General features: G+C 24.2%; 1 protein-coding gene across 1 annotated transcript; it reads left to right on the top strand.

The window, feature by feature from the left end:
* Positions 1 to 1,337: 1,337 nt before the first annotated feature.
* On the top strand, positions 1,338 to 2,182 carry Bm7649 (leucine zipper and CTNNBIP1 domain containing, putative; the record flags this gene model as incomplete). Its single annotated transcript, XM_043079819.1, has 3 exons — positions 1,338 to 1,388; positions 1,538 to 1,636; positions 1,970 to 2,182. 3 exons carry the CDS (start codon positions 1,338 to 1,340, stop codon positions 2,180 to 2,182), a joined length of 363 nt encoding a protein of 120 aa, XP_042935753.1.
* Positions 2,183 to 15,081: the final 12,899 nt, after the last annotated feature.

A 15,081-nucleotide genomic window follows, 5' to 3' on the forward strand; every position in this document is an offset into this window, starting at 1 on the left:
TTATTATTTTGAAAAAAAAAAAAGATGAACATTTAAACATGTCATCTATATGTGGAATTTAGCTCTGAACTTTTTTTTTGGAATTCCTACTACTCTAAATATTTTATGAGATATCTTGAGTCTTTTTCAAATGCTTTCTCCAATATAAATTATGCACAGATCAATGAACATAACTAGCACGAAAAGAAGAAAGCACTATTTGGGAATATTTCCATTCCTTGTATACGTGTTCAGTTGACCCTTCGATCTGTTCAAAGCAATCGGCATCATTGTCCAAGAAATATCAACAAATTACCATCTAGCATGTCATCCGTCCGTGTCATCAAAGCCGCGTGGGATGACACACGGACGTGTCATCTCTCTCTCTATTATGTCAGATAATAATTGTAGATCGAACCGCTGAATACTTTTCCTCAGCGAAAGATGCTGATCCATTAGTAGTGGTTGGTGAGTTTCCGGATGACGACCGGAGAAAAAGGGGATTTGTTTCGTTAACTCTCATCCACTATTAATTAATCAAAGTAATAGCTTTGGAATAGAAATTTAACAATAATAACCAAATCAAATAAATCTATATACAGCTGTTCACGGATTATGTTTCCTTACTAAATTTTCATCGATTATAGAGCCATGGTACTTGAAGAAATTTGGTTTAAAATTCGGGAATAAATTTTAGTGTTGTTAGTTGTATTATTTAATAATTGTCAGAATAGATTCAGAATTTTAGAAACTAATTCTAATTATCGTTATCGTTATTATGATTATATTTTGCTTATTTCCATCAAACTGAAATGAAATTACAGGACTGAATGGATGATGATGATTTGGTATTGATATCGAGTATACGAAGTCAGTTAGATCGTCTTATGTTACAGCTGGCTGAAATTGAACAAGAAAATTAGGTTTTTAACTGTATTCAGATCTATTAAAGATATAGATATTATCCATAAATTGAATTCTGAAGAAGAGGAAAGGAATATGAAGATGTTTTCACTAGAAATATTTAGCGTAAAGTTTTGAATCTCATTTTTTATATTTCAGAAAAGTTATAGTATTTTGGAGATACATGACAATATTTGGTATGAAGTGTTGTATTTTTAGGGATTCGTTGGATAACGATGAATACTTGGAAATGAAGAATGAAACAGTAGAGCAGTTGAAGGTAGTATACTTTCATCTTTTTGAAATTTAATGTGTTTAACACTTTGCACATTTTCGTGCCTTTTTGCGATTTTTCACACATTTTTGTTTTGTGGATGAAACTATACATATTGGTTGTTGCAAATTTTCTATTTTGATAAATTGTTTTTCGGGAACTGGAACATACATTGGATCGTATGAAATGTGGTGATTTTTCGTTAACTGATGAGCTAACTGCTACAAAAATGGTAATTTTATTGTGAGAATTTTTTATTAGAATATAAAATACCTAATTACAACTATTGCAAATTCAAAAGTAGATGTGTTAGAATTATTGCAAAATTATTCTTGTGTTTATCTGTTTTATTATTTGTTTGTTTTTATTTATTTTATTTAGGCTATTCAAAATGCAATCAGTGAAGCATTTAAAACGCCGGAAATTGTGGCAATTTTTGCCAAAAAAGAACCTGCTTTACTTCGGCAGAAACTGATGCAGGTTAGTTTTTTGGTAAAATTAAAACTTATAAAAAGATGCGATAGTGCTTTCGTAGAACTTTGATCACTAATAGTGAAGAATGGAAAGAAGGAATATTATAGGATATGAGTGATGGAACATTCGACTGTTTAATGATGTGGTGTGAATTACTTAGTTTAAAATCTTGGGAGTAGAGTATATGGGAGATTTTTTGATTTATCAGTATGATGTGGAAGGATTTATGTGATCATCGAATTTCGAACAGTGTGGTTAGTGTATTCGAGTGTTTGTTTAGTTTATTGATATAATGTAGATACGTTTGTTGTTGATGTAATGCGAGCAACCAAATTTTAGGTAGAAGCCGAGCATCGCTTACGAAAAATATCAGACGAAATATATGAAGCTAAAAAATTGGAAATTCTGCATGCTTTATATAAGTTAAACGATCACTTATCAGATGAAGAACGAAGTATTATCGAAGCTGCCTCCAGAATTTCTGATTTTCAATTTGAATTAGCGTCCAACCATTTGAGTTGCGATGAGTCTATTATCAATATGAACTTGTAACATCGGCCCTCACATTTTTTGATTCTTATTTCAAGAACAGCTTCTGTCCAAAGTATGCTTCTGTACAAAAAAAAAAAAAATGCATTTTTGTGACTGTTAAGTTGAAATGTTAGATTGTTTCTTGATTGAAGTGGCATGCCGTTAAGTTCAAAATGTTTTATATTGTTTCTTGATTGAAACAGAGCTCAATTATAATGCTTGTTTGAAACGGACTAGTCTTTTTCTATATCTGTTTGTCGAATGATTTAATGAAAATATGGCTCATTTATTGATGATCAGTGCTTTATAGTCTTTTCATCTGTCTGTTATCCGGTATCATTATTTTTATCCCTCTTCCTGCTCCTTATTTGTTTACTAATTATTGAGTATTCACTCTTCGTTTCGTGTAAGTTGTGTATCAAAGCATTTTATACACAGAGCTGATGAATTCTTTTCTTTATGTCGATTTTTGTTTAATAAATTTTTAATGTATAAGTTATTTCATATTGTAATAGTTCGGTTCATTCAGTAAGGAATTATAGATTTTGGACTTTTTAACAAACAATTTTGACAAAAACTGATGTACATTTATATTAAGATCACTTTAAGAGTGTTTTTTTTTTTTTTTTTACCAAGCAGTCAGTTGGGAAAGTATATGTAACTTTCATTCGTTTCATAAAATTTTATTTGATTATATCTCTTACATGCTATTTTCATAGTACAAATGGAACATAACATTATTGAATATGTTATCATTTAAAGAAAAACTTAGAAATTAATTTTCAAATTACTCATATAAACAACATAGTGAAATTAGTTTTATTTAGACTGATGTCTTTTCTGACATGCATAATGCATCTTCTGATATCTCAATTTCATAATGTCATGCAGGATGAAATTAATTTATCTAATATAATCTGTTTGCAAAAAGTTTCAATAACTTGTAATATTGTGACCATCACTATGAGATAGCAGAGATTATTTCACTGCTGTAAAGTGACGTCAAAAAAGTTAGCACGAAATCTTCTTAGATGCATTACTACTTAATACTTGATCTTTCATTGTATTGTTCATATTTCTTTTCATTACTTTGTTCCTTAATGAAATTATAGAAGTATATAATTAAGTTTTATTCTCTCCTTTTATACCTGTTTTTATCGATATGTAAGTTAGTGAAATAGAAAATGAGAAGTAGAAGCATTAGTTATTCTTACTCTTACAAACATAGATTCTTCTTGTAGTGCAAATATAGAAATAAAATGGAATGAAATGAAATGAAATGAAGCGAAATGGAATGAAATGGAAATTAAATAGAATGGAATGAAATAGAATAGAATGTAATGAAATGAAATGAAATAGAATGTAATGAAATGAAATGAAATGAAATGAAATGGAATGGAATGAAATGAAATGGAATGATATTTATTCAAGGAAGAAAGCATCGATTTAAGGAGAATTTCGAGAGTGTATCGGATCGAGATGGAAGAAGGGATGAAAAGAAAGAGTTCGTTTCTCTTTTCTCATCTTTAAGCTTCATTTTCATCCTCCTCCCACATCATTCCTGTTCCCTTCTTCCTCTCTCAGAGTTATTCATTCATCTACCTCCCTCCTTCTATTCTACTTTTCATCCTTTCACCCCCGCAAACCTTCACACATAGCTTTTTTTTTTTTCCCTTTCTCCTTCTTCCCATTTGTCCCCCCTCCTTTCCCCCCTCCCACCCCCCCCGCAGCCCGTTTTCACCAATTTTTAATTAATCTTACCGCCGTTGTTTATATTTTTCACCATGAATACTCCAAAATATTGACAAATCATCATTTACAATCTTAGATTACTCTTTTACTCACCAATATTTACCCTAAATTGTATTGATTCTGTTATAAATATATTTTTTAAATTTTACAATCCAATAAAAAAATTTATCATTTCTTATCAATTCTTTGATATTTCTAATTGTTACTGTTATTATCCGTTAATCATTTTATTGTTTATTATTTATTCTACCTTCAGATTATTTCAATATTTTTTTTTTCGATATTTTACTTGCTGAAAAAGAATTTCAACTTTTTTTTTTTTTGCTTTCTAATCACTAAATTCATCTTATTAATTGCTCCACTAATAATTAATTACTCGTCAAATGTTAGCAATATAGCATTTATTTACTCACAAAACAACTAACATTGGTATTTATTTCCATTTCGAAAATTACTAATAAACTTTTTGAGGATTTACCAATGTGGCATTCACTTCGATCAAACTTAGTTTAATTTATTTCATTTTAATTATTTCCAATTTTTGATGTATTATTTATGCAATGTAAGCATACTTTATCACATTTCACATTCATTTTTGCTTCTGTTTTAAATTTTATTCTATAATATTTCTTATGTATTCATCTACTTAAAATAATTATAGTTTTACTGAAGTAAATTAGTATTAATTTCATATCACTAAATTTGAAATTAGTTGAAATAATTGTAATCTTACTGAGGTAAACTTATCAGTTAACATATAAATAATATAGTAAATTTTATTAGAAAAAAAAAAAAAAAAACAAAATTCCATACAAAAATTCAACTCAAAAATATTGCTCAACAATTAGCCTTAGCTAATATATGTACTATAATATCTTATCAGTATCAAACATTGTCTATTGTTAATTATAACTGATAAATTATAATGTCTTACATTTATATAATTTATTTTATTTGCATCCATTTTTTTTTTTTTTTTTTTTGTTCTTATTGCTAATTATGTTTGGATTAGTCATATTTCTCTTTTTTTTTTTTTTTTGAATTAAATTCGAAATTTTCCACCAGAACTAGAAAAAAAAATTCTTTTTTTGCTTTATTGATTTATCATTGGAATAGTGGTTGTTTGCATTCATTCGATAGATGATGATTTGCTTACTTTTTTCTTACATTCTTCATCATTTTTCCATTCTCATCTCTTTCTCTCTTCCTTTTATCATAATAAAAAAAATATAAAATATAATGTGATATGATATGATATGATAAGCAATAATTTTCAATCCTTTATTCTGCCTTCTTTTTAAACTCAATCAGTTATTTGTATAGTAATTATCGCATTTAAAATTGTTTCATAGGTGATAAATTTTAAAAAAATATAAAATATAATGTGATATGATATGATATGATAAGCAATAATTTTCAATCCTTTATTCTGCCTTCTTTTTAAACTCAATCAGTTATTTGTATAGTAATTATCGCATTTAAAATTGTTTCATAGGTGATAAATTTATTATTTGAAATGATTTTTTCATACAAATAAAATTAAAATATTGAAAAAAGAAGAATTTTTTTTTTTTTTTTAAATTTGATAATTAATAATATGCAAAGGAAATGATAATTAGTATACGTACGTCATAATGAGACGTACGTACTGATAATTGTTCTTGTCTTCTTGGTTATTTTACTTTTATAGTAGTAGTAGTAGTAGTAGTTATAGGCTTTTCAAATTAATAACTTCTCAAATATCTTAATAATATATACTTAGCAATTACGTCATACTGTAAAAATTACTAACGAAAGTTGCTAAATGCTAAATTCAAAATTGAAATTGATTTTATAGAATGCCAAAAGATGTTACATCTTCATTTTTCATTAATGAAATTTGAAGCGATACATACAATCAAAAAGCTTTAGCAATAATTTTATTATAAAAAGTGTAGAGATTAAAAATGATCTCAAAAATTTTATCTACCTTATCCTTTTTTTTTTTTTTTTTTTTTTCAGAAAATTTTGGTTACCCATGACAACGAGAAAAGATGCATCCTTCCCATAATTGTGGGTTATTGTGATGAAATTGGGAAGTGAACATTTGTTACTAACGGGTACAATTAATATATTCATCTTACCTCGATAAAAAGAAAAAAAAAAGAAAAAATAGCTATCAAATAGATATAATTTAAATAGGGCAAATAGTATCATTTCTAATATAAAATCTAAAATTCATTCAATATTTATTCATTGCTATAATAATTTTAAAGTTAAAAAATAAAAAACAAAAAATTCAACTTATCAATATTGACAAGTTTCTTTGATTGACAACAAAAATTGAAAATTGTGATTTGTGATTTTATTCTTGGATAAAGTAGGAAGAAAAAAAAAACAGATGAAATCATTGTAAAAGAACCAAAAGGTACGAATTTGAGATATTTCAATCAAAAAAAAAAAAAACAGATGACAAAAAATGAAACGAAGTCTATTTGCTCTTTCATCTGTGAAATTTTTTGCAAAAAAAAAAAAAAGGAACAATTTAAATTTCAAATTTTTATAAAATAATGAGCCAACAAAAAGACATTCCATTCAACCATTTATTTTTGAGTTCATTTGAAACGATTAAAATATTCAAATTTTATTCTTTTTCATCAGAAAAAAAAAAGGAATTGTAAAAAGTGAAAAGATTATGCAAGTTTCTGCAGTTTGCATGTGAATGCAAAAATGAAAAAAACATATTTCATATATTTTCTGATAATAAAAATTTTTTCTAACGAAATGAGAGAGAGAGAGAGAGAGAGAGAGGGAGAGTGAGAAGGAGGGAAAGAGCAAAAGAATTTAAAATATTTCTTTCGCCAAAATATTTCTTCCGCCAAAATATTTCTTCCGCATCAAAATATTTCTTCCGCATCAAAATTCCGGTGCGTAATCAATGGAAATAGATGAAAGAGTAAATCTATCAAAAGATAATACTCAATGATAAGCTTAATTGGTAGAAGTATTTGCATGTAGCTGGAAATTATTTAAATTACAAACATTAGAATCTCTGATAACAGTCTGAAGAGAATTTAATTTATCATTGCTGATAAGAAAGAAAAAAGTACATACAAACAAACAAACTTAAATTATTAAATTCATTCACTTTTTCATATTTAATTTTATGCGACTATAAATTTTAATTCTTAATTAATTATCAGTTAATGCTTGAATGTATTTTAATCTAATCTATCAATCAGTCAAAACCCATTTTCTGTTATCATTTTTAGAAGCACAAAATTAAAGGCTTTTCTTTTATAATATAAATTCATTCAAATTCTTCCTTGTATAGTTATTATTTGAGAAAAGATAGATGAAATATGAGTGTGAGTGCGAAAGATTATGTTATTAGTTATATCATTAGGCTTATCAGTCTTATCATATGTGATTTTTTATTGTGATAAATTTTCAATATTTAACAATTCCATTCTCAATACTACTATTTTCTGTGATATGCTAACAAATTTCATTCTAATTGTTGATGAATTTCAATAAATATATTTTAGCATATTAATGAACTTTTTCATAATTATCAATAGTTTGAGTAATTTCAAATTTATAAAAAATTTTCTTCATTTATTGTATAAAATAATTATGCTTTTTGTTTGTTTTAAAAAAGAAAAAAAAAAAAAAAAAAAAACATTATTTATTCTTATTTAACACTTTTGACTAATTGTTAAAATGATTAGATTGAAAAATTTTCATGAATTTATTGATACTATCATAGCTATATGATTATGATTGGATCATTTTTCAATCAGATAAGATCAAAAATTATGGAATAATTGATTTAATATTGTAAATTAATATATCAAATATTTTCATATGATTCATTATTTGCATATTTGAATTGAAATGGATATTTTTAACTTTGAATGCAAACACATTTCAACAAATTATAAGAATTTTTCAAAAATTCTAAATTGTTTCATTCAATGTTAAATTATTTTAAAATTTAAATTAGACATTTAGTTAGTTTTCATTCAGTCAATTACACTTGAATTTAGTGTATTTCAATCATTTCATTGAAATTAAAAAATAATTTTTGAGTAATACAGAAACGTTGTTTTCATTTTCTATTACAAATGAATAGAAAATAATGTTAAAAAATGATTATTTTAGAATGATAAAGTTGAAAAATTGATTATAATAATAGTTTAGTCAATAAAATTAATAAAATGATAATTAAAAAAAAAAAAAAAAAGCAATTTTTACTATAAAAGAAAAAAAGAATAATCTTAAAATTTAAACAAATCAAAAAAAATAGACTAAATTTTTTTTTTTTTTTATTCATTTCAACTATTCAACTTTTTTTTTTTTTTTCAATTCGCTAAATTAAATTTTAAAAAAATTTTGAACTTAAAAATAATTTATGAAAGGACATAATAAAGTTGAATAGCTAAATGTCTGTTAATATTGTTATATTTATTAAATTGAAAGTTTTTTTTTTTTTTTTTTGTGAGAAATTAGAATAAAATTATAACTTTGATTCCTCACACACAACATTACAATTTTGCTAATTTGATAACTTTTAAGATAAGTTTAACAAATAAAAATATGATAAATGTTAAATGATAAAAGAAATAAGAATAAATAAATAAACGAGAAATTGAGATTAAAAGAAAGAAAGAGAGAGAGAGAGGGAGAGGGAGAGAGAGATAAAAGTAAAAAATATGATAAATAATAAAAGAGAAATTGTAAAGAAAAAAAAAAAAAAGAAAGAATAAATGTGAAAATGTGCAATGAAAATGAAATTATCATTAATTCTATGATTGAAATTTTTTTTTTCTTTTTTCAAATCAATGTAATATCATAAAATTTCATTTAGGATAAAGTAAAGAAATGAAAAAAAGAAAAGTAATGAAATTAATTAAAATTGCATTGCATATATTATAAACTTTTTTATAGGAAATATATTATATCAAATTCTTATTTCCTTTTAATTTTAATCAATTGCAAAAAAAAAAAAAAAAAAAAAAAAGGAAGAAAACTTGTTAATTTTGTCAGTTAATTATTTTCGCTTATTATTTTTCAATTTTTTAATCTTTCTTCGATAACTCACTTTTCTTTTCTTTCATTTCTTTCCCTCTCTCTCTCTCTCTCTCTCTCTCTCTCTCGTTACTTATTTATTTGAATAAAAAAGTTTAATAAGAAAATATTTTATTCTAAAATATTAATTTAATCAATATAAGTCACTAAACTATTGCATTTCTCTTTTCATATTAGAAAAGTTTTTCCTTTTTTTTTCTTTTTTAACGTCAAATGTCAATTTTAACTAATAACAATAAATTGTGTTGAAATAAATTAAAAAATTAAATAACATTAAGTATTAAAAAAACGTGAACGACAACGAGAAAGTTACACGTAAATTTTAAATTGCATCACGAGAAAACGTGAACTGCGCAAAAAAAAAATGGAATATTATTATAATAATGAAATAATGCTATAGTAATGTATTAAATTGATGAACGGAATTTAAATAATATAATTTCAAAAAATCATAAAATTAATACTTATCAGATTGAGAAAATTTTATAACAATCAATGTGAGAAAAAAAAATTAAAATTAAAAAATTGAATTTTATATTTACTTAATTATAAAGTTATGTAACATGAAATGTATAATTTGGATTGATTGCTGAAACAAATAATATTTTAAATAATAAGAAATGAATAATTAATTGAGAAATGATAAGTGATGCAAGTTAAATGATAAGTGATAATTAAGAGATAATAAATGCTAGGTTAGATCTATTATATCAATTAAACATTACTTTGAAAAATTTTTTTTTCCTATTAAAAAGTTATTAATGATGATAATTTCATTCGAAATACTTATACAGCAATGATAAATTTGATAAAATTTATCATTAAATCATTTTGATTCATCATGAAATCACTCTGATTCATCATTTTAGTGATAAATTGAAATTCTAACTACATTTTTTTTTCAAAAAAATAAAAAATAAAATACATTTTGACTATTTCTACTTTTATATTTAATATTTCTTTTTTGTTTTATTACTTGTTGCTATGCTATCTATTCAATTAAATATTAGTATTTTTAAAATATTTTACATTCAATTATAATTTAAGTTAAATTTACATATTTGTAACAACAAAATATCATTGCTAATTAATTAATATTAGCATTAAAATATTGAAATATTTTTGGGAATAAAATAAAAAAAAAAAAAAAAAAGGAATTCGATTATAACATATTTAATATTAAAATAATAACTTTTCTTTTTTTTGGAAATAATTTCATACAATGAATTTTTTTTTCTTTCTCATTAATTTATGTTTTATATTTGCTATAATTTTTTTTTTACGTTTTTTATTTATAATTTAATTTTTAGTTATTTGATAAGATTTATTGATTAATTTTCATTTCTAAATGAAACTTTTTTTCATTGAAATTATAGAATTAATATTAATAAAAATTATTTACAATGCAATATGTTGTTTATGTTTACCAATGTTTAATTTATTAAACAAATAAACTATCATTAAATGATAAAATTTATCTGACAATTAATGAAATTTAGAAATTTTCATCTGCCACATTTTTTTTTTTTTTTGTTTACATTTTACACTTTCTAAATAAAATGGCTAAACAGTGAGAGAGTGCTCAAAAGAAAAAAAATAAATAATTTAATAAATAATCTTTTACAGAAATATTAGTTTTTCTTTTTGAATCATAAATTTAATATCAGATAATCCTTTTTTTTAAAAAAAAAAATATTACACAATCTGTTATTATTATTGATCACTGTATCAAATCATTGTACTAAATGTTACAGAAAAAAAAAGAACGATAATTAAGTTTGATTAATTTAAAATTGAATTCATGAAATAACATTCAATGTAAAGATGACCAGTTCAATTAGAGAGAGAGAGAGAGAGAGAGAGGGAGGGAAAGAGAAAGAGAGAAGGAGGTCATTTTATTTGAGTTTTATTAAAAGAACAAATATTTTCTCATGTATGATAAATATAAAAAAGTACTAAGATAGCAGTGATAAGAGCGCTTGTTTATCATTTTTATCATTTATTCGAGAATAATTCCTACAAAATCATTGCAATGATTTCCTATCCAAGAAGAAATCACAATTTCATGGCAATCAAACTGTGCATATTTCGGTTTTGAAAGTAGCGTCAGCTGTTAAAATGATATTTAATCAGCATTGGTGCATTTGGCTCATTTGTTATGCGGGTGGAGAATAAGGGATTGAGATAAGAGTCGGTGGTTAATGATAAAATTTTGCTTTACTAGTGATAAATACTTTTCACATTTCTATTCATTTTCATTTCGTTTAAATTACATTTTTGTTTTTTAACTTTATTAAAATTTTCTTTAATTTTTATACTTTTCTCTGACTTTTCACTGATATACATGTATGAAAAGATAATTGATTATTTTAGAATAGGTAATTAATTATTTTACTACTTCTTTTATCATTTTATCAAATTATCAGTATTAATTTAGCAACTGTAATATATTTTATCATTAAAAATTACATCTATGAAACAAATATTACTGTAAGTAATTACTTATAATTGTTATTGTTTGATTTGAATGAGCATTGATTTCAATTGCTTAGCGTATTATTATATTTATTTCAAATAAATATGCATTTTTGAAAGATTTGAAAATGTAGCTAAAAATTAAAGCTTGAATTAGCTTGAATTGAGTTAATTTAAATTAGCTTGAATTAATTTAAATTTAGCTTGAAATGTGATAGCACTTTAATCATTTAATACAATTTGATTTAGCATATGATAAGCTAATCGATTAAATATAAGCATTTTCATATATGATATACAATGTTCATTATCATAATCTTTTTTTTTTAATTTAAGAACAAACGAGTTGACAGGTTGACAATGTTATTAACAATTCAAAAATATATATTTACTAATGTTTTATCAGCAATATAGAACTTTTGCTATATGATTGAAAATAGGTTAATTTTATAAGCAAAATAAAAGCAAAAGAGCTAATTTTAAAAAAATGTCGAAAATTTAGATTTAAATAATATTTTGTAAAGAAATATGTTACAACTTTCTAAATTTTATCCTAATTCATCGCATCTTATCTTATCATATCTTAGTATCACTTATCAGTTAGCATTTTAATAGTTTATTCCAAGGAAAAAAAAAAGAAAAAGCGAAACAAAAAAGAAAACAAAAAAAAAAAAAAAAAAAAAAAACAATGAACAAAAAATTCTCAAACATTCATTGATTCATTCACTTCAATTCAATTCAATTCAAATCAGTTCATTCATTCATCCATCCATTCACTCATTCATTCATTCATTCAATTCAGTTCAATTCAATTCAATTCAATTCAATTCAATTCATTCATTCATTCATTCATTCATCCATCCATTCACTCATTCATTCATTCAATTCAATTCAGTTCAATTCAATTCAATTCAATTCATTCGTTCATTCATTCGTTCCATTCATTCATTCATTCAATTCAATTCAATTCAGTTCCATTCATTCATTCATTCAATTCAATTCAATTCAATTCAATTCAATTCAGTTCATTCATTCATTCATTTATTCCTCTTTCCTTTCTTTCACCTCAATAAAGCAAAATAACTTTCAATGCATTTAAAAAAGTGAAAGGAAGAAAAAAATGCTTTTTTACATTTTTATAACTTTCATTGTTATCGAACATTCCACACATAAACTTTTTCAATAAAGCATTTAGCTTAGCTTAAATTTCAGTGAAATATATGACAGATTGTGAGTGGGTGGATGGATAGATGGATTGGATAGATGAATGGATGAATGGATGAATGGGTGAATGGATGAATGGGTGAATGGGTGGATGGGTGAATGGGTGAATGGATGAATGGATGAATGGGTGAATGGGTGAATGGATGAATGGGTGAATGGGTGAATGAATGAGTGAGTGAGTGAGTGAGTGGGTGGATGGGTGAATGGGTGAATGGATGAATGGATGAATGGATGAATGGGTGGATGGGTGAATGGGTGACTAAATGAGTGAGTGAGTGGGTGGATGGATAGATGGATTGGATAGATGAATGGGTGAATGGAATGAATGAATGAATGAATGGGTGAATGGGTGAGCCATAGGCGCAAAATGGATGAATAAGTGAGCCATAGGCGCAAAATGGATGAATAAGTGAGCCATAGGCGCAAAATGGATGAATAAGTGAGCCATAGGCGCAAAATGGATGGATTATAGCCAATAATCCTCATTTCGTCCAACTTTTTCAATTTTTTATTTCATTTATTTGCATTAATTTGTGCGATTCTTTTCTTCTCCTTAAGATTAAGCTATACTTAATCTTTTCTTTTTCTTTCTTTCATCAATTCATTGGCTTCTTTTGGCTCATTTATTGTTGGCTCATATTGAATGCATTGAAAAGTAAAAGTGTTGATTGATATTTTTTTTTTTTCCTTTTTTTTTTGTATAAATAGCAAAAAATTTTTTTAATCCAATATGTGATCAAAAAATAATTGGCCAAGAAGAAATTGATCATTTCCATGTGAAAAATATGATAATATTATTGAAATTTTGAGAGAAAGAGAGAGAGAGAGAGACGGAAAGGAGGGAAAGAGAGGGAGAGAGAGAGAGGGAAAAGGAGTAGGAAACTGAGTGATCATTAGGATTTGTTTAAAATTATCAAAATTTTTTTTTAACAAATAAATTGAAAGAAAAAAAAAAGTATGAAAAAAGCAAAGAAAAAAAAGAAAATTGAAAAGATGAGAAATTATTTTAATTGTTTAGAAAATGGAATGCTAATTAATTCATTTCATACTTCAATAAAATATTGAATTAAACTTTTTCTATAATAATAGAAAAAAAAAAAAGCAAAAAGCAAAATAGCTAAAAGTCATTTATTCTTTTAATTAAAAATTTAATCCATAAAATAAGTCTTTGCAATAATATTCGATATTTTTAGAAAAAAAAAAATTCAGTGCAACGAATTTTTGTTTGTTGAATGTGTTCAAAAAAATTTTTTAAAATTTAACAAAAAGAAAAAAAAAATTTTTTTCTTTTTTCTTCTCGTATGAAATATTTTTGTTTTAAACATTACGACAAAGTGAAGCGTTTTTTTTTTTTTTTTCATTTGCAAAATTTATTTTCAGAAAATGGTTTGCGCTACACAAAAATTATAAATAGTAAATAATTTTTGTGAGAAGAAAGAGAAAAAAATTTATTTTCTTCTTTCATTCGAATTCAAATGATAATAAATGATGCGGTGATAACCTCAGCATTTTCACGGATGCGATAAAGTATTTTCATGAAGTAATTATCATTAAGTAATATCAGTAATATGATAAGTAATATCATTAAGTAATGTAAATATCATAAGTAATATCAGTGATATGATAAATAGTATCATTAAGTGATAGCAATAATATGATAAATAATATCATTAAGTAATATAAATGTCATAACTAATATCAATAATATGATAAGTAATATCATTAAGTAATGTAAATATCATAAGTAATATCAGTGATATGATAAATAGTATCATTAAGTGATATCAATAATATGATAAGTAATATCATTAAGTAAATAAATATCATAAGTAATATCAATATGATAAGTAATATCGTAAGTTCATATCGTTATTCTTTATTTCACTCATTTTATTTAATTAATCCAAGAAAAGACGAATTTGAAAACTAAGAAATTTTAATTATTTAATTTTTTTGTTTAAAAAAAAAAAATTCAATCATTCATTATATATGAAGGAAAAGACTGATTTATAGCAATTTTATGCATATGATAGAACTAACTTCTTTAACTTTTATTGATTTTAGTAATTTATCACTAATTTAAATATGACGCATCAATCGATCGATTGCATTGATTGATTGATTGATTAATCGATTGATTGATTGATTGATTGAACTATGCTTTATTGATTTGCATATTAACAATAAAATTTAAAAGGATGAAAAAAGATAGTAATTAGTTATTTCATACTTACAAGTAAGATCGAATTAGAAATGTAAACATAATAATTGTTAGTAATATTATCAATTTAGTTTTTTTTTTTTTTTTTGCTTATTTTCTTGTTGAAAAAATTATAAAGTAATTTGATAAAAGTTAGTCTAAAATTTTATTTTACTTTTTTTCTTTTATTTTTTTAAAC

This window comes from Brugia malayi (genome assembly GCF_000002995.4).
Source record: "Brugia malayi strain FR3 genome assembly, contig: Bm_v4_Chr3_scaffold_001, whole genome shotgun sequence".
In the NCBI taxonomy this organism is placed as follows: Eukaryota; Metazoa; Nematoda; class Chromadorea; order Rhabditida; family Onchocercidae; genus Brugia; species Brugia malayi.